Source organism: Anopheles coustani, chromosome 2 (genome assembly GCF_943734705.1).
Source record: "Anopheles coustani chromosome 2, idAnoCousDA_361_x.2, whole genome shotgun sequence".
In the NCBI taxonomy this organism is placed as follows: domain Eukaryota; kingdom Metazoa; phylum Arthropoda; class Insecta; order Diptera; family Culicidae; genus Anopheles; species Anopheles coustani.
In genome coordinates, this window is record NC_071289.1 from 14,710,901 (window position 1) to 14,728,918 (window position 18,018).

General features: G+C 52.5%; 1 protein-coding gene across 1 annotated transcript; it reads left to right on the forward strand.

The window, feature by feature from the left end:
* Window positions 1–4,732: 4,732 nt before the first annotated feature.
* On the forward strand, window positions 4,733–17,772 carry LOC131266906 (protein expanded). The gene is made up of 6 exons (XM_058269595.1): window positions 4,733–4,824; window positions 6,416–6,561; window positions 12,946–13,025; window positions 13,110–15,524; window positions 15,594–17,025; window positions 17,102–17,772. The coding sequence occupies exons 1-6, from the start codon at window positions 4,733–4,735 to the stop codon at window positions 17,770–17,772; spliced, it is 4,836 nt and encodes a 1,611-aa protein (XP_058125578.1).
* Window positions 17,773–18,018: the final 246 nt, after the last annotated feature.

Below are 18,018 nucleotides of genomic sequence, written 5' to 3' on the forward strand. Positions count from 1 at the left end.
GCTGGAATACGATCGGTTCTTGAACATCGAATTATTTATCTCACTGCAAGCAAACAAATTTAAGGAAATATTTCAAGGCTTTGGGCGGTTGGATAAAACAAGGCTTCGGGCGGAATTCTACCGAGCTCTCAACGAGGAAGACATTTACGCTTACATGCATGTAAAATATCCACCAAAGGAAAACACATTATTGTTCAACCGCGGTTTCACGTACAATTCTTTTCTGTTTAGTTTTCGTTGTCTATGGAACCGTCCTTGGATGAAGAAAAGAAAACTCACGCACAAAGCCCACCCTTGTACACATCCCACACGCACAATGCTATCACGTTTGCCTCGCGAGACCGACAACCGGAATGCACCAACTGCATTTCGATTCCGCTTATGCTATAGTACGCGGTGCGATAATCACTTCCAGCGCGGGGTTTGCAAAAGTGCATACTTCCTATCGTCTTTTGTGTTCAACGGTGAGGAGGGTTATCGTTGCGTTCCAGTTTCTCGAGGGGTTTTTTCTTCAACTAACCCACGTAACTTTATATCACGCATGTGAATAGAAAATGAACGAAAAAAAAGACTACCCACCCACACGGAGAGGGCGTGTGCTATTGCGCAATGTCGTGGTCCGTGAATGGTGGAATGTTGCACTTTTGTGATAAGAGTTTCATTTTTCCTTTTCTCTCCCAACTATCGCATCAAGTAGAACGCGACCAAACCGTACTGCCCTGTCGCACAGGTTCAGTAGAACTAAAGTAACAGAATTGAATGAATGCAAACAATTTCCACTTTTTTTTTGTTTAGATTACCATTCAGCTGCATTGTGTCTGGTTCGTTGTGCGCCATTATCGGAAGTACAATTTTACACGTACGTAAGCGCTGATACATTTTTCCACCAACGAGTTCCATTCTCTGATAATAGGGGTTTTCTTTTGCAAAGACGATTGTACCACAAGTATACCATCAATGAAAAGCGTAGAGAATATATTATTATAATATTATTTTGGTTCCAGGAACCTGTTTCTTAGTTTCTAACGAGAGGAATAAGTTAAATAAAAGCATGTTTTTTTTAATTTAAATCCTATCGAGATAGATCGTTAGGGTAATAAAAACAAACCAATTTAAAAAGAGCACCCATGAAGCATCGACAGGGCGAGAGAAAATGAAGGCTGGACATATGAAAAAACAAGTAGATAAAATAAAACAACTCCCCGAACACAAGCGCGCACGTGTAATTACATTTGGCTACTGGAATTTGAAAATTATATTGTCTGTCCCTGTTTTGTGTACGGCCGTTCACGGGACGACGGGATGGCCGGTGGCTTTCCACCGAGCCCGGGGCTCTGGCGAGCGCAGATGCTGCATCGGACGGTCAACACGGAAGCTGCAGGAAAAACAACAACAAGCCCAAGACGAACCGGGGAAGAGATGCGCGAGCGATAAAGGGAGAAACGAAGACAATTCCAAAGGTTTTGCGCCCATCGCCGTCGTCGTCAGCCAGCCACCCCGTTGCGTGGCTATAATCACTCTCGCGGGGAAGATTACTTCGTAAAAATACAATCAGATACACGCACACATTCTTGATCACCCGCGCGCTCGCACCCTCCCCATGCCTTCGCTCGTCGTCCCCGCCTTTGCTCGCGACACGACACGTATAACAGGTTGTTATTAGCATTAAGTCAATCGGCCGACAGTCGTCTCCGATTCTTCCCGCGTTTTTTTTTTTCTTTGTTCATTTTTTGTTTTTGGGCTTCGTGTTCTCCTGCCTTCTTAACCATCGCCGCAAGGGACCGGGAACCCTTGGCCACATGTGGGCACACACATCTCATCGCCGTCGACATGTTCGAGGGCTACCGAGCTACCCGTTTGGCATACGCCGCGAAAAACCCACATCATCCGCCTGCAGAAGCCCACCACGCTTTGCTTCGATTTTCCATTTCTCGATTCTGTCGCGGTGCGCGGTGCAGGATCAGCGCGCCCCTTCTTCAAGATGGCGCGAACGTTCTGTTCTTTGGTGTGCTGCTCAAGCTGCGTGGCATCGACACGCGGGACGCTCGGGGGGGCGAACGGTGACCGGAGGGAGCCACGGACATGAAATTCGGCACGCCCAACTCGGCCCTCGCTCCGTTGTTCTCGTTGTCTTCTGATGGTGGTAGCTGTTTTATCTTCTCCTGCGGTACTTCACCACCGAGAATGGTGCCCGTTTTTTACTCCGGGTTTAGTTCTCGGCACACTGGGATGCTGGAGTATGTTTTTTGGCGACATTTTGATTTTATTGACCATTACCATCAGCCCAGGGCAAAGAACGCTTTTCCATGCTTTTTTCAGGCTGTTTTGTTCGTATACAACAGGGGAAATAGTGGAGACGTTTTAAACTGCTTAAAAACATCTCTTAAAAGTTTATTTAGCAAAAAAAAAAGGCCTTCAAAATCATCTGTTTCATAGAACTTTATTTCATTGAAATACATTTTTGAAATATTGTATTTGATAGAAATACTTTTTTAAAGATCATTCTGCCGACCACTTCTTGCCTGCTTGCTTCCTTCGTCGAACATATTTTCCTTTTAATGACAATTTTTCTCTATAGTAGACCACTATACATCGTCTTTTGTAGACATGCACAAGCATCGCAGCACAGACAGGTCATGTTGTCAAATTGCTGCACGGTACGTGCATCGAAATCTTGACCAACGCACAACGAAAGACTTGGGCGATAGTTTAGGCGAGGAGCTCGCTTGACGCTCTCGGTGAACGGAGTGAAATAACACAACAATTACGAAAACTACCATCCAACGTGAGCTCCTTCTCGCTCTTTCTCCCTCGCCGGCACACCAGGATACATCGTACGAAATTATTTATTTTTACGGCTGGTCATATTTTTCTTCTCGCGATGCTCCCGACGCGATACTGCTTAGTTTTGGCGCGCGGTTATTGCCATCGCCAGGCGATGCATTTCACTCCCGACGCCGAATCTCGGTTTCATCCCCCCAACAGACGAGGAAGGGAGGGAAAAAGGGAACAACGCTGGTTTTGGGTCGACGTGTTTGCGGCGGGACTTCGATCAAAACGCCCATTCGGTTTTGTTGGTTGGTTGGACTTTGCGCCTCAAATTGCCGACTCGCGAGCAGTCAATCGCGCGAGCCAACGCGGCCAACCGATCACGAGGCTTTCTCGTCGTCGTCAGCTCCAGCTCCAGCGTCGGTGGCGTTGTTGGCGGCGGTGGCAGTTGGCGGGGCCATTACTCCACCTTCGATCGCCGTCGCCAGCATCGTGTGCCGTTCCGTGCCGCGTTCGAAATTGCGTTCGCGAGACGACGCTGACGCAAAACAGAAACTCCAGCCCGAGTCACGGGAACATAGAAAAGCGATGAAACCGAGAGGGAGGGAAAAAATCCACCCAAAGGAGATGCCAGCCAGCACCATCCCGGGACAACGCGCGCGGTGTAGTGCGAAGGGGAACGTTTGGCCGGGGGGGGGGGGGGGGGGGGGGGGAGAGGCTGATGATGATCGAGGTAAAAAAGAGAAACGTCTGAACAAAACGGAACGAAACGGATCCACATTCCATCACCGGTTTTATAACCCGAAGGGATAAAATAAGTATATACACGATGATGAAGATGATGATGGCGATGATGATGATGATGATGGTCACAAGGTGCAGGGACGGAGGGTGCAGACGGTGTTTTGGGCCACGGTCGTGAGAGGAAAGGAACACGTTAGGATGCCGGGATGATGATCGTAGTTTTCGGGCTCTCCGGGGGGATGTGCATGCACGAGATAGCGTTTAAGTTGAAGTTTCGATCGCTTGAAAATGACGTTCGTACGGCGCGGAGGATAACCAAAACGGGGGAAAAAAAAACGGGAGGAAAAGGTAACAAAAAACATTTCTCTTTGGGATCGTCCCTGGGTTTTACCTTACGGCGCGCAGACCGTCGTCGTGCATCTGTTCCGCGTTCGTCCCGGGGAGGCACGCATTTTTAAGGCTCGTGATTCGTGAGCTTTCCCGAAATTTCATCCACACATTCCCGGCATTCACTCGGGACACTTGAAACCGGCAGTTATCTTGCGGGTTTTGAGTGACGATGCTCCCGTTTTTTTTTAGAAACCCTAAGGGCCGCCCCACGATGAAAGGGTTTTAGGCTCGTTCTAGTTCGAAATTCAATTCCGAGGAAAGCGAAAGACTCTGGACAAACACCGAATCCACCAAGGCAATTATACTGTTCGCTGAATGGGGTTTTCCTGAAATCGATGCCACAAGAAAAGTCATTATTTGCACAGTTCCCCACTCCCCTCCTCACGACGAGATCCTGCACTTCAATGTTTCTCTGTCCCTGTTTAAAATGTTCAAAACAGCCCCACAAGGAAGCTTGGTGGTGCCGCCAGGTCCATCCCCCTGGTTTTCGGTCCTACCTTGATGAAGGTTGCTTTTTAATGACACCCTTTTTTCTCCGCATGCTACCTCCAGCCCTTGACGACCAAGCGAACGACCAAGGGCAAGCTGTGCAATGACTTTGTTGCAAAATCAGGCACATTGTAGCACATTCATCCTGGGAAAATTGTGTTTAACCTCAGATATCCTTTATCCATTAAGAATGGGTTGATGTTCGCTGAAACACGGTTCTAAAATCTAATTTAATGATGCTAATACTATGTTTCATATTCTAATTTTTCTCTTCTTCTCTCTTTCTTTCCAATTATAGGAAATATTTCGTAAAGGTTACTGCAGATGGTAACGATGCAGCATGCGAGCTTTTTGCACCGTCAGCGCACCCTTAGAGGTTTGCGCACCACCTTCCCGACCTCTACCTCCGGGTACCAGATTTCTAGCTTTAAAGTAAGTATAAATCAGTATGTTGATTTGTAATTCCTGTGGTCTGATAAGACCCTAATAAAATGCAGACTCCGACGAGTAAACAATAAAATAATCTTAGTTTCCTAAAATGTGACTATAAAGGCAATATCGGCAATTTAGAAGAATTTGTATCATCAATAGATCAGTTCACAAGTTAAATAATGTTGAAAACATTTGTGATACCGACTACTCGAACACATTTGATGACCTTCAAGAGGGTTTAATGTTGAAATGCCCACGCTCGGCTTAAGCTACGTGCACCTGCGAGGGCTTAAACTCTTCGGATGGGCTGCCGGCCGTCGTTAAGTGCTGCTTTCAAAATTGAACTCCAAAAAATGCTTGGCCAGTCCCCCTGTAAGCTCGAGGGAACTTTATTTTTTTTTTTTTTTGGGTAATCCGATTAGAAGCATTTTTTCGCCGTCGCGACGGGCAGGAAGCATTTTTCTGTCGTTTCACCTCGAAAATGGCGGCTCGTCGAACGGGGGGCCGAAAATTCCAATCAAAATGATACCCCTTGTACGACCTTCGCCGCGGAAGGCCACGCTCAAGCACGGCGCCATCGTCGACAACGGCGGCCGATCGGATGCCGCCCTTAATTTGACCCTCGAAACGGAGGGGGAAATGTATGTATGCTTCCACGTTCGGGCCACATTCTGCTTGTGTCGGAGCGCATGTTCTTGGGCGACCTTTAATTCGACCTCGCCTGATCGGTCAAACCCGGAAGCCGTCGCTCTGTGATTCCGTCCCGATTTTCGGGATCCGTTCTTGTGGTCAATATCCTTATCCCAGCGGAAACCGTGGTAGGATCGTGTGCGTTCGGTCCCATTTAATCATAGCCCCAGTGGAGGACAACATCCATAAAAAATAGGACAAAACGATCCGGGCGGTCAAATTGAACGCACGTTTTGGGAAAGTGGCCGGTGTTGCCTTCCCAATTTCTAAGCCTTCCTGCAAACAGAGCACCTTCCCCGACCGAGAGAGGGTCAATTAGTGACCGGCACCGGTGCGTTTGTCCCCTCGCCTCACCCCGATTTCACACACACACACACACACACACACACACACACCAGCAGGCCAACGTTGGACTGCGGTCAGCATAATCGAATTAATTAAAATTCCATCTCAATGACCCCATTAAATCGCTATGACCATCATAAATCACCCACCTACCGTTTAGCCCGAAATTATATGCCTTCACTCGTGATGTTTTTCCTTCCTTTTTTTTTTTTTAGTTTTTGCTTTTGTTTTTGTTTCGTCCGTCTGGCCCGCGCGCCCCGGAATGCGTATTCTTGGCCGGGTTTCGCGCGTACGCTATGAGGCCACATTTTTGGTGCCTTTCTCCTTTCCACGAAGATGACGAGAACGGTTGCGGCCGCAACATCATCTCTCCTTCGCGGGGTTTTAGTTTAGTTTAGTTATTTTGAGACTATTTTTTTCCCCTTCCGTTTTCTTCTTACGCCTGTTACGTGTCGCACCCACCATCGTCCCAGTTGTTGGCGGGGGTTTCTTTTTTCATTAATTTGTAACTAAACCTTTTTTTTTCTTCTTCTCTCTCTCCCTCTTGCCATTCCAGATTATTGGGAACGCCGCAGCCACGCACACTCTACTTCCTAGTCGAAGCAAAAAGTCGCGTACGCGAAGTGTACGCACAAACATGCCATCACTTCTCGAAGCAAGGCATGCTGGACACGGAGCTGTTCGGTCTGGCCGTACTAATAGGTAAGTTCAGGGGTTGGAAATGGCTGCTTTTAAGTGGTGGTGGGGATGGGGTCGTTCCAGCCCCCGCCGGGCACAGCGATAATTAATCGTTTCCCGGACTCGCAACCCGGCCCGCCCCGGGCCCTTCTGCTCTGATCGGTCCAGAACGGAACGGTTTGCCATTAGGGAGCGGGAAGAAAAAAATAATGTAAAGTCCTCCCAGCCCAAGCTGATGGACGCAATCGGAGCGTCGCTAGGGTGGAGGAAAACGGGAGTGTCCAGCAGATCCCGGCATCAGTTGGCCATCGCGAGGAAATGGGCATGGTGCAGCTAGTGTATGTGTGTGTGTGTGTGTGTGTGTATTTTTCCTTCTATCCATGAAAGCACATTCCATGCCAACACTATCGCCAACGGGCTCACGATCGCACCGGGACGCACATTCCGGCACTCGTCGGTGGCGGCTGCTGGATGGCGATCTCCTTCCAGCCGTTGATCGATCTTACAAGCGGCAACCTCCGCGGTGGGAGTGGTTGTTTTCGGGTCGAGGTGATCCGAAAGGCATTGTTTCGATACCGAGGTAAAATGTGGTGGACAACAAAACAAACGCTTCATCGAAATCGATTCGACAACAGGCCCGCCAGTCCTCTCCTACCTTACAGATCGCGATGTCATAAAATTTGATATCTCGCGCCGCCATTAATTAAAATCTCGAAAGCAGCCACCGGCTTCGGTGCGGCCACTACCATGCCACGTCAGATGTGTTTCGGCATATAAAACTTCCAAAAAAACCCCAGAAAAAATCTCTCCTTTTAATTCCCCTTCAACCAAAGCCGAAGGAGTTTGAAATGAAATGTAAATGAATTCAATTGAACGCCAATTGCCTATTCAATTTCCTTCTTTAAAAAAACCTAAACAAAAATCGATGGAAAAATTCGATTGGAAAACAAATTGAAAATGGCGCAAAAAGTGTTGACTCATTATTAAATGCCTTTTGGAGTAGGGAAGGGCCGGGGGGGGTGATGTGGAGCCCTCACAAAATGTTCAGTGAATTTTTAAAAGCCACATCTGCCGGGCGGCAAACAATAGGATCAGTGTGCAGTGTTATGGAAAGCAAATAAAAGCCCCGAAAAAATGCAAATGTAAAAGAAATCTTTTCCAAATCGAACGAGTGTGTCCTGCTGGACCGACCGCCGCCACTACCCCCCGCGCGCGCCGTCCAGAAATGGGCACACAAATTAAAACGCTGCGCAAAGAATCTCCCGCGCCGAGCGGTCAGATCGCGCCAGAACGAACGTCTCCCGAACCGCGAGCGGCCAGTGAAAGACGGAAGAAAACGGCAGAGCCGCCAAGAAGGAGGATCGAACCGATCGCGCTATTGCGGTACACAAACACACACACACGCGGATCACATCACCGTACAGCATCCCCTCGTCCACGTCCCGAACCACGGAGCGGGTCGACGACGCAGCTACCTGAATTACTGAAACACGCGTCCTATGTCTTTCGGAGCCTACAAAAATGAAATTCCTCGTGGCCGTTTGTCTTGGCTCTGCTTTCTGCCTCTTCCCGTTTTTATCCTTCCCCTTCGCCGCATCGCTCGCGCCCGCTCCTCTCACCTGCCTCACGCTTGTGAGTCTTTCTCTTTCGCGCGCGCTTTTATTTTTAGTTTTTCGTTTGCCACTCGGGCTTCTCCTCCTGCGTTGTCCTTTTTCCACGGACGACCCTCGGTGGGGCTGTCCTCCGTGTGTTGTTGAAGAAGACGATCAAAAAGAAAAGCTTCACCGCCTCCAGCCTGCCCGTTCGCCGGCTCGCGTGAAATCGTATCCCAGCATCCTCCGAGCGCTCGATCCCTTGCCATAAACTTTGCAACAGCAGCATGGCCAACATCGTCATCTGCATACCTTTGAGGTATCGTAAAAAAAAACCCCTCCCGATACCTTTCCGTGTACCTGGTTGCTTGCGGTGTGTGGCTGTGTGTGCAGATTCGTACACACAATAACATCGTAATCTTCCTTTTACCTACCTCTGGCACACCCTTGGCCACTTCCCGGCATCCTCCCTTTCGAAAATGTTGCTGATGCTGCTGCCGTTAATGTCCCGAAGCAGGTTTCCTGTCCATGACGACGACGACGACGACGACCACGACACAACGACAGCGCGCAGCATCGCGTCGTTTTCTCTTTCGTGCTCAGTAGGCGATCATCGCCGAGTGTGCTTTCGCAGTTTGTGTTTTGTTTTGTTTTTCCTTCCTGGTTTTCCTCCTTCGTGCTGTTCTTCTCATGCCTTCTCACTCTTCTTCTTTTCCCGTTTTTCGTTTTCTTTTTCGTTTGATTCTGCTCGATCGATCTCATTTTAAGCCTCCCTGGTTTGGACTGCTGCTGCTGAAACCTCCGCGCGCTCGATTGCGTTTGTCTCGTGTTAAGTTTTCTTTTATAATTATTCCTCGTTTCCCTGGGAGGGGTTTACACAGGGATGAAGCTTTTCGTTTTATTGGCAAGGTTTTTTCGGCTTTTTAAATGAAATCATCAGTCATTTCATTCTTTTCGTAAACGAATTGTATAAATGAAATTAAATATTACTCATCTTTCGTAATGATGCTACTTACCTTCCAATGCATACGATAAAAACGAGGATCGCGGCTTGATGTTTTTTATCCGACGTGACATTTTAAAAGTATTCGCTCCCCGTCATAAATCCTCCAAAAGATCCATCAAACGAGTGCCTTAATGATTCCGATTAGAGAACCGGAGATAAAGTTTTGGAATAGTCAACTATCATGTCCCTTTGGCGCGACTCCAAGTGTACGTGTATATGGGTGTCTGTTGGTGAAAATTCTTCTTTATTCAAGAGGGAGTTTTCGTGTCAGCCTGTGTAATACCTTCGCACCATTATGCAAATTTGGGCACACACAAAAATTCTGTGCCTTGGTCCCTTGGAAGAAGCAACCAAAAAAAGCCAATTTAAAGCCGAAACAACCCACCCTACCGCTCCACCCCTCCGAAGGGAGCCCCGATTGTGGCTGCGGGTGAAGGATGACCGCCTGTATGCCTTTATTTATAGTGTTTCGTTTTATTTCGCTGACTTTTGGTTGTTTTTTCTTTGGTTTGGTAAGATAAAACAAACAGCGATAGAGGGAAAGAGACGGCGGGAGAAAAAAGTGACACAGGAAACAGGCTGAATTTAAAGCTGTCGCAAAAATGAACATACAAACCGAAAAACCCTTTAGCTTCTCGAGTCAATTGTTGAAACGAACGAAATGCGAATCGAACCAACCATGACACGTTGGGGGGAGAAAAAGGGGTGAAAGAATGAAAATCCGATTTACATAATCGATTTGTATTTGTCATCATCAATTTTGCTTTTGGACATTGATTTTTTCATTCTTTCGCTCGTTGAAATCGGTGTATCGCGCTCCATTACTTGTTCGCTACAGACAGGACGAAAAACTGCTCCGGAGTAACGTGACGGTTGGGGTTATGTTTCGGTGTTCGTGCACGCTCGTCGTTTGTGCTCGCATCGATGTCGTTTGAATGATAGTTCTTCGAACAAGCTCCCAACCACATCCCGAGGGTTGTGCTGCTCCAGGGTGTATTGAAATAATCGAACATATTTTGCTTCAAACATTTAAATCCTACATTATTTAAGCCACCAAAGAAGGAGGTCTTCCGACGCCCAAGAAATGCGGACAGCTTTGGTGCTGCCTTCTCACCATTAGACCGCAGTTTCGTTGAACTACTTAGCCGGCCTTTCCCCCAACGCGAGTGGCCAAAGTGTGGCGTGAAAGATATTCGTGCAACACGTGACCGATCGCACCGCAGCAAAATGGCTGCCACCATCGCACGCCATCGTCTCCCGGTATTTGACGCTGGGTAGGGTAGGGCTTTAGGGGAAACTCCCTCGGTAGTGTTTGGGCTAAAAGACGCTTAATTTTAGTAGTATAGTGTATTTTTGTTTTGCCTTCCTTCTTCCGATCGTCGAAGCATATTCAAGGGTGGCTTCCGTGAGGTGCGAGCTACAAAGGCGAGGGTTGAAATGAGGGGAAAGGGAATTTAAGAGTTGGCAGACGGCGACAAAGAAGAAGAAGAAGATGATGATGATGACGATCACGACGACGACGACGACGACGACGACGACGAGTGGAGCTCTTGACTTTCTGCGGCATGCGGCATCTGTTTTTCTCCGCGCTTTCGATCGGTTCGCGATCGCATAACTTCCTCCGGTCGCTCACTGCTCGGCTCCGTCGATCTCGCCGTAAAACTGGAATTTCCTACCCTCCCAGCCTGCCCCACCAGCTTCACGCTGCGAGTGTCGCATTCCCGACCCCCACCTCCCGTCCCCCCGACTCGGTGTTGGTGTGTTTGGGATTCATTCAGAGCCGGTTGATCCGAATTCCAGCGTATTCTCTTCATCGCTCGCTTGGCCACACCAACCCCAACCAGATTCCGCTGCCGGATCTCCCCCAGCCTTCCCTCGCCCCACTCTCCCTTGGTCGCCACGAGCGTCGATGTGGACGCGAATTCATTCCGATGAGCGATTCGATTCGATTCCAGCTCCATCTCGTGGGTTCGCCGGCCGCTTGTATGGGTGCGGATTCCGCCAGAAGAAACGCACGCCCCGGTCCGGTTCAGTTGAACGTGGTCATGCTCTTGGCATCCCGCGAGCATATGTGTTTGTGTCTCGCTGCCGGTGATCGCGAGCTGCCCGGGTTTTTTTTTTTATTATTTGCCATTCCTTCGGAGACGACGTCGCGATCGAGATGCCGGCTCGAGAGAGTCTCCACCTCGGATGGCCTGTTTTTTACCTCCCTCCCATCATGTTATTTTCATTGTTTTGTTTATGTGTGTGTGTGCCTTTTTTTGTAGTTAAAACATTCTTCATGCCCGTCCCATCAAGCGTCTTTCGCACCCTCTCCCGCACTGTCGCGTCCTACAAACAATTTCGGATGGGCCCATGTGTAGTATTTGTCCCACTAAAGGTGATGTTCCCTTTTATTCCGCTTTTGCGAGAAGTGCGCTTGTATGCTCGCTATTTTTATTTCATTTTTTTGTGTCTTTCACGCTACCCATTTTTTCAATGTCTCGATGCGCGCCCCAGCTCGTTGTGGCCCACTTTAAAAAGTTCATATTACGCGCGCACACACATTCCGATACGCGTCGGTTTTGGGGGATGAAGATGGGAGTGGGACTTTAAAGGGGAGCTGTAAATCCCGCAAGTTTCCCAAAAATGTAAACCTAGATCTTTGCTCCCTTCGATTGGATACAAAAAAAAACCCTCAAATCCCCTGAATGATTATGATATCTATGCTGCGGGTTCCGATCGAACTCTCAGCGAACGCTTCGCCTGCCTTTAAATGCCGCACGACGACGACGACGACGACGACGTACCGAAAGCGCGATGATATATGATCACCATCGAGGTTCGGGAGGAACGGAAGCAAAAACAAAAACCCTTACAACAAAAGAGAAAAAAATAAGACACTAACGGGCAGCACATACCCCAGCTTGTCACGCTGGCATATGTCCCGCATTTTATGGTGGCCATCGACCGTGACGACACCCCTTCGCTTCGACGAACGATGAGGGTTCATAAACTTGCTCGCAAGTAAACTGCGTGTCGATGGAATTCTTCTCCCTCTCCCCCCCCGCGGCACCGCTTTTCCCCTCCTCATCATTCCGATCGATGACTTCATCCGGACATGCTTCGTTCTGTTGTCGGAGGTTTGCTTTTTTTTTACTTCTGCATCATGCACTTGACCCTTTGCGCACGCAACCATATGGTGTTTGGTACCTGCAATCAAGTCCCTCACACGCGCGAACTAACTCCCTTCCTGGGGGGCTGAGGGTGAGGGCGGGGGACAGAGCGGACGGTTACTGCTGGCGCCATCGCGCCACCGTCGCGTCATGTGGTTCTCCGGTGGCGTGTGTCGTACGTCCGGGCATTTGGCGACAATTAGTGCATTGTTGCAATTGTTCAGCGCCGGCTGATGCCACGCACGGCATCGCCACACATCGGTTGTCCATTAAGAAAGAAAAGGTGGTCGTTTTCCCGGAACGGAACGTTGCGCTCCATCGTTCCTCGGTACGAATTATTCCACCGCGATCTGGCGACGTAATGATTACAGGGTAATTAAAAAGGGCCGCAGAAATAGCGGCGATATGGATGGTCGTAGCGCTGGTGATCGTGATCGGACCACCATCCATCCCTGGGAGTGTAAAACCTTGAAAACTCACCTTGGTCGTTGTGATCTAGTGAGTGGCCGCAGTGGTGTTCGAAAGGAGCGCGAACTTCGTTCCTTGAATATTCTTGATCATCTGAACTTATAGTTTCTTGATCCAAAATTAGTCAAATCCTTGTTTTCTGCATATACTTATCGTGTTGTGTTTGCTTTCTTCCCTTCCAAAACAGATGGCGAGTACCTGTTCGCCGATCCCGAGAGCAAACTGTCCAAGTATGGGCCCAAAAGCTGGCGTTCCTCGCACACTCATGTAAGTACCAGAGCCCTTACGGAGGAGCCCTTATGAGAGTTCTAGCTGATCGCTGAATTATTTCTTCATCCCCCCTCGTTTTAGGGCCTGGACGCCAACGGGAAGCCTCTCCTGGAGCTACACTTTCGCGTGCAGTTCTACATCGAGAGCCCGCTCATGCTGCGAGATGAGGTCTCGCGGCACAACTACTATCTGCAGCTCAAGTACAACGCGGTCAACCGGGAGCTGCCGAAGGAGTGCTCCGAGCAGAGTCTGCTCCTGCTCTCCGGCCTGTCGCTCCAGGCGGACCTCGGTGACAGCGTGCCGGACGATGGAACCGGCTCCTCCTCCACGTCGACTGCGGCAGCCTCAGCCTCCACATCGGCCGTCAGTGTGCAGCCGCAGTCACAGGTACCACCGGCGGCGGCAACACCTGCGGCAGCTTCATGTTCCACGTCGGCGACCGCTCCGTCGATAAGTTCCGGCAATAGCAGCAACAGCAGCAGCAGCAGCAGTAGTAGCAGCAGTAGTAGCAGCAGCACGACCAGTGGAAACACCAACACCAGCAAAAGTAGTACCGCCACCTCGACATCCACCTCGTCGCCGAACCCGTCGGCCGTCGGGTCATCTTCATCAGCGTCCTGTGCGTCGTCGGTAGCCACCAACACCACCGCCGCGACGGCCACAAACGCCAGCCAAACCGGTGCCACACCAAACGCCACTGCTTCCGGCTCCACCGGAGGTGCGGAGTACTTCCGGGCGGATGAGTACCTCAACCCAGCGCTCCGGTCGGCGTGGGGCGTTGCGGCGGCAAGTACGTGCCACCGGGAGAACCGTGGCCTGTCCCGGGCCGACGCAGAAACGCACTACATCCGGGAGGCGTGCAACCTGAACGAGGCGATCAACGCGCACATCTTCCGGATGCGGCAAACGAAGCACGAAACCGGGCTCGGCTCGGTCACGCTCAGTATCTACGCCAAGGGTATACGGATCGCGACGGACGGCGGTAGCAGCTCGGCGGCGACCACCTTCCACTGGCCGCACATCGGCAAGCTGAGCTTCGATCGGAAGAAGTTCGCCATATGCTCGGGCGACAGCAAGATCACGCTCTACTCGACCAACGACGACAAGAACAAGATGATACTGGCGTTGTGCCGCGAGACGCACCAGTTTTCGATGAAGATCGCGCCCCGCCTGACGGAGGCGATCAAGCGCGAGGAGGAGGAGAGCAGCTGCATCCACGGGTACCCGTATCTGTACTCGCGCGCCCTCAACCTGCCGTACAAGAGCAAGAGCGATCAGCGCATCTCGGTGATCTCGAGCACCAGCTCCAACACCACGTCGGGGATCGTGAGCGACCGGGTGCACTCGGAGGACGAGCTGGAGATCATGATCAACACACCGCCGACCGCCACGCTCGCCGCACCGTCCACCGAGAGCCTCGCGTTGGCCCATCTGCTCGACTGTCCCAGTGTCTCCCGGCAGACGTCGTCCGTCGGGCAGGTGTCCCTCAAGGATCTCGAGGGAACGCTCGCGGCTCTATCGGTCGCTGGCGGGCGGGGAGCGGGGACGGCGGCCGGTTCTGGTGCGGGCCCCGTCCGCTCGGCCAGCGTTGGAAGTGACAGTGGAAGCGTGGCGGAGACGAAACCATCCGAAAGCCGGAAGGAATGCGAATCCTCACCATCGTCGCAGCACAACATCGGCTCGCAGTGTTCGTCCACCTGCTCGACGGTAGTGGTCGCTACCGATTGTCTCAGCCTGCCGCCGGGAAGCTCGACCACCACCAGCACAACGACCACCGTGAGCAACCATGGCGCTCCGATTCCGAGTCCGGAGCGGCGTCAAACGTCCACCTGCAGCAGCTTGGTGCTCGGCTTCAGTCACACGGCCCAGAACAGTACGCTGAGTGTGGCGACCAGCACCTGCCTCGATCATGACATCAACGAGGAGGAGGAAGAGACACACTCCGGGGTGTACACGATCGCGCACGTACCGCCGACAGAGACGAGTGGCGTGTACACAATGAACAGCAGCGAGATGACGGGCCAATCGTCGGAGATCGCCGAGTCGGAGTCACACGAGAGCTCCCACTATGGCTGCTTCCAGCCGTGTCAGAGCGAAATGGCAGATCCGCTAGAGCCGGTCGACTCGGTCGATGGAGACTTTCGGCCCCGGCTTGACAGTGGGCTGAACAGTGAGTTTCGGATGCGCTCCGACTCGAACGTCAGTGCTGCCGGATCCTTCCGCGGGGACGGCAGTGACCCGACGGACAATAAGCACTCGCTGCTCAGTGCGGAGGAGCTAACGGACCTGATCGTCGGCCGTGGTACGTATCCCTCGCGTAAAACCGTCAGCCACACACTCGACTCCGATTGCGACTACGTGACACTGCCGCTTCCGCTGGAGGGGGAAAGCTACCTGCAGGGCAGCGAAGACACGGCCCCAACGGAGGATGAGTTCGACGATGACGAGGTGCTTCCGCCGGCACCGCCGAAGCGGATCGACAGCAACATGGCGGCGGTACAGCGTCCTCAGCCACCTCAGCTTCCTCCACCGTCGCAGGTACTGCTGGCTCAGGTGCAGCAGAAGCAGGCGAAGGGTCAGCAGCTGCAGCAGCAACAGCAGCAACAACAACAGCAAGATTCCCCACCACCACCACCTCCACCGTACAATGCGCACCACGAGACGACGGGACTGCGTGGACCAGACATTCGGAGTTCCGTCGCCGATCCGGAAGCCCCGGCGATCCCACTGCGCGATCCACCTCCATACCCGCAGAAGCCGATCACCATGCGTACGACTCCGGTGGCGCCGATTTCGGCCGCTCCCGTCTCGGAGGAAGTGCCGGCGCGCTTCATCACGACGCGTCCGCAGATAAACATACTGAAAGCGCACGCCAGCGTCGTGGGAGAGACTCCGAAGCCAAGTTTTGCCGCTCCGACGGTGAATAACATCGGGAATTTGTCGCAGGCCGCACCGCCACCAGTTCCGGGACCTCCGCAACCGAAACCAACTCCCGTTGCGGCCCCTCCACCACCGCCGAGCGGTATCGGTATGCCGTACAACTTGCATCCTAACCATAAAGCCATAACCTCGCCACCACCGCCGTATACGGAGATGCCGAAGCCTCCACAGCATCGCACCGCTTGCGTCCTGCTGCCCGTAATCAAACCTCGACAGTACCATCCACCACCTCCTCCCACGATGCCCCGGCAACCGCCTCCTCCACCACCGCCGCACTTGCAGGCCACGGTCTACACGAGCCAGCTGGCCCGGTCCCAGATCGAGCTGTTCCAGCGGCAAATGTTCAGCGACGTCGACTACGTGATCTACCCGATCCAGGACCCGTCGATCAGCCAGCAGGAGTACCTCGACGCCAAGCAGGGCTCGATCCTGGCCGCGATGGCCCAAAGCCCGCCGCCGCCGCCCTACCTAGCCTACCACACGGTTCGGGCGCACAATCGCAGCTGGGACGCGTGCAAAAACCACGCCATCTACCGCAGCACGCCGTACCTCTCGATGGCGCTGTCCTCCAACTCGCGCTACGCCTCGACGCAGAACCTCTCCGACACGTACGTCCAGCTGCCCGGCGCCTACTCGCCCCTCTACAGCCCGTCGGTGGCAAGTCTCTGCTCGTCCTACGACCCACCGCCGCCGCCTCCGTTGCGTCCCCGGCCACTCGCCTCCTCCAAGGCGTCCGGGTCGATCCCATCGAACGGACACGGAGTCCCGCTGGCGGCCGGTTCCCCCGCCCTTTTCGCCCGCTCCCGCTCGGACGACAACATTCTCAACTCGGTCGAAAGCACGCCGAAGATACGCCGGCATCCCCCGCCGCCCCCTCCACCCCCGTACGAGAGTAAGAAAGCCATCCGGAAGCCGCCGCTGCCGTTGCCCCTGCCGACGCAAGCGCCTCCCCCACCGACGCCGGCACATACCGCCGGCATGCTAGCCATGAAGCCACCGGCTGCCATTCCCCCGCCATCACAAACATCGTTTATTAACCCCGAACGACCACCGGAAGGTAAGGCTCCCACCCCCACTCTTGCGCCAATCACCCAGAAGTGGGATAAGAAACTAATTCCTTTTTTCGTCCGCAGTGCCCGCCAAACCGACACCCCCGAAACCGAGTGGACCGAGTGCGAAGCTGCAGGCGCAGATGAAGAAGCAGTACCCGGACTTCGACCTCAGCACGCTGACGGGCTCTAGCTCGAGCGCTGCCGCAACCGATCGCACCTCGATCGACATCAAAACGTTGCGCGAGAAGAGCAAACATCTCGATCTGCCCCTCATCTCGGCCCTCATGCACGATCAGTCGCTGCTGAAGCAAACGCGTGCCTTCGTCATGCCGAAGCATCCGAAGCAGACGAACGGCAACGGGGCGCGCTTGGCAAACGGAACCGCTGGATCGAACGGTCCCTCGGCGACGGTCACTTCCGCCGCAACGATGAACGGTGATTCAACGCCGTGTGTCCCCAACGGAGGCAGTGGTGGTGTTGGTGGAGGTTCACCACCGGGAGCTAATCAGCCCGGTAACAACAACAACAACAACAGTCAGTCACCCAAAGCCAAGTACCCGGTGTCGGGCCTTTCGACGACGCAGCTGGCGAAGCCACGCAAAACGTCCGCCAGCCATCGCCATCCGAACGATAAGCTTCCGCCGCTGCCGGGACAGACGGGACCGACGGCCGAGGGTAACAACTACGTCATGGACCCGACGCCGACGCCGATCAAGCAGAAGAGCTTCAGCTCATCACAACCCAGTGCCTAGGGAGGCGAGAAGGACGACCTAGACCTCTCGGCTCCTTTTCCCGAACGTTCTTTTCCAACCCACCGAATGATCCGTACCAGGACGGATTCCCTCTGTCTGTGGCTGAGGTTTTAGGAATCGGCAGCCGAATCCTTCTCACATTCTATCTCCATCGGAAGTACAGTATTGTAGTATTTATTTGACCCTCCATTGTTCCATCCAACCATACACATCATGCTTACACCGTACCGACCTGGGGCGTGCTCT